The sequence below is a fragment of the Ciona intestinalis genome, chromosome 9, assembly GCF_000224145.3.
Source record: "Ciona intestinalis chromosome 9, KH, whole genome shotgun sequence".
In the NCBI taxonomy this organism is placed as follows: Eukaryota; Metazoa; Chordata; class Ascidiacea; order Phlebobranchia; family Cionidae; genus Ciona; species Ciona intestinalis.
Window position 1 is genome coordinate 3,346,681 of NC_020174.2, and position 2,122 is coordinate 3,348,802.

The window sequence follows — 2,122 nt, forward strand, 5'->3', positions numbered from 1 at the left end:
ATGCCCGAACAAAGCGCGTACGATATACAGCCTTGGGTTTTTAACTGCTGTACAGTGAAAAGCAGTCCCGGGGAAGTAGGGTTAGGAGAATTGTAGTAAAGAAAAAAGGCCTTGAAAAATATCCAAGGCGCCATGCGTCATTGGAAAGACCAAAGAAAGCTATTCGTTTTCGAGTCAACGCGTTTTTATACTTAGATTATGTTACGTTAGAATGTAGACTACTATATAGTCTGGCAAGCAGAATCATGGGCACTATTGTTTCGAAATCCAGCAAGAATAGCAAGAATGAAAAACCGACATCGAGGGAAAAGAAAACTTTAGTCAAAGTAATTATATATATAAATATATACATATAGTACTGTGGGGTAAGACAGGACACCTTTGGCACACAATATTCAAATTTTTGAACGTTTTTATAAACAATTAACAACGGTCTATGGAAGTCGTGAGAATACGGTTTTACAATTCTATAATTTTTTTTTGTTTATTACTTAATGAGACAAGAAAATATATTGAAAAGGTGTCCCATTTTCCCCATTTTATTACATTTACGACTTGTGTGCACATAAGGTATTAAAGTTTGCGGTTTGTTTAGACACTGGGAGGTCATACCGGCGGTATCAACTGTATGGATTTATCAGCATCGAAAGTACTTCTTCTTAACCGGATCGGATGATAGAACTGCTCGGATCTGGAACATCAACACATATGAATGCACTGTGAGTTTACATATAGTAGAGTGGGGGGAAATGGGCGGGGAAGGTGGGACACCTTTTCATTCTCTTTTCTCGTCCCATTTCGTCGCCAGCAACACACGTCTTTCGTTGTTTTCAATTAACAGATCTTATCATAATCGAATAGATAAAAAATCTAGCAATATATAGTAGGGTGGGGCAGATGGGACACCTTTTCATTCTATTCTATCGTCCCATTTAGTAGTAAACAAAAAACATTCAAGGAATTATAAAACCATATCCTCACGACTCCCATAGACCGTTGTTATTTGTTTAAAACATGATCGGGATATTTAGATGTTAGGTGCAAAAGATGTGAGGGTACGGTTTTATATTTCTTTAAATGTTTTTTTTGCTACCAATTGGGACGAGAAAATGTAACAAAAGGTGTCCTATCTTCCCCCTACTATACAAAATGGTTTTCCAAGAAAAAATATGTTATTGTTTCGCTGCAGGTTGTCCTTGAGGGCCATTCTGGTTACATCAGCTGCTGTAAAATGTGGGAAAACCAATTTGCCCTTACTGGTAGCTTCGACAAAACTATACGAAAATGGAACCCAGTTTCCGGGAATTGCGTGATGAAACTGGACGGGCACAGGTGAAAGCGTAACAGCAGTGTTCGAGTTATATTTACAATGCTACGCAACGGCGTGTTACGTAAAGAAACCTACCTCAAAGCTTCTCATAAATTATTGATACCTAATAACGCGCCTTTCGCTATACATCCATTTTATATTAGATTCTCGCCTGGATCGCCATGTGGTAGTTTAAATTATGTATATGTAAGACACAAATATTATCTACACGCATATTTTTTTCTAGTTTTTCCATAACTAATGACGAAATATGAATTTTTTTATTAATGAGGTTATACTCAACTTTTTAAATGTAAAATGATGCTTAAGTGGTTAAGCTTAAGTATACGCATTATTAAAATACATAAACAATCAACATGTTCATTAACCTGACGATATTCAGTCTGATTACATAGTAGGGTGAGGAAAGATGGGACACCTTGCGTTCTATTTTCTCGTTCCATTTGCTAGTAAACAAAAAAAGCATTTAAAGAATTATAAAACCGTATCCTTGCAGTTCCTATAGACCGTTGTCAATTGTTTAAAACACGATTAGGATATTTGGGTATTGTGTGTTAAAGGTGCCTGGTCTTTCCCCACCCTACTATATGTTATGTTGGCGTAAAATGGCCCACATTTTCCTTCTCTTTTGTCGCCCCATTTGCTAGTAAACAAAGATCTATACAGAATTATATAACCGTGTCACCATGATTCTAAAAGAGCGCTGTTAATTTAAGCGCTGTTAAAAACGATGAGGTTTTATGAGATATTATGTTCTAACGGTATCCATCTTACCCCATTTCTATTCTATGT

At 36.5% G+C, this 2,122-nt stretch overlaps 1 protein-coding gene across 1 annotated transcript in view; it reads left to right on the top strand.

The window, feature by feature from the left end:
• LOC104266063 (WD repeat-containing protein 86-like) overlaps positions 1-2,122 on the top strand; it is an 8,784-nt gene continuing 6,662 nt past the window's right edge. Inside the window, exons 1-3 of the mRNA XM_026835841.1 lie at positions 1-80; positions 596-719; positions 1,190-1,332. Of these exons, the coding sequence (XP_026691642.1) occupies positions 1-80; positions 596-719; positions 1,190-1,332 (347 nt within the window). The remainder of the gene's footprint in view (positions 81-595; positions 720-1,189; positions 1,333-2,122) is intronic.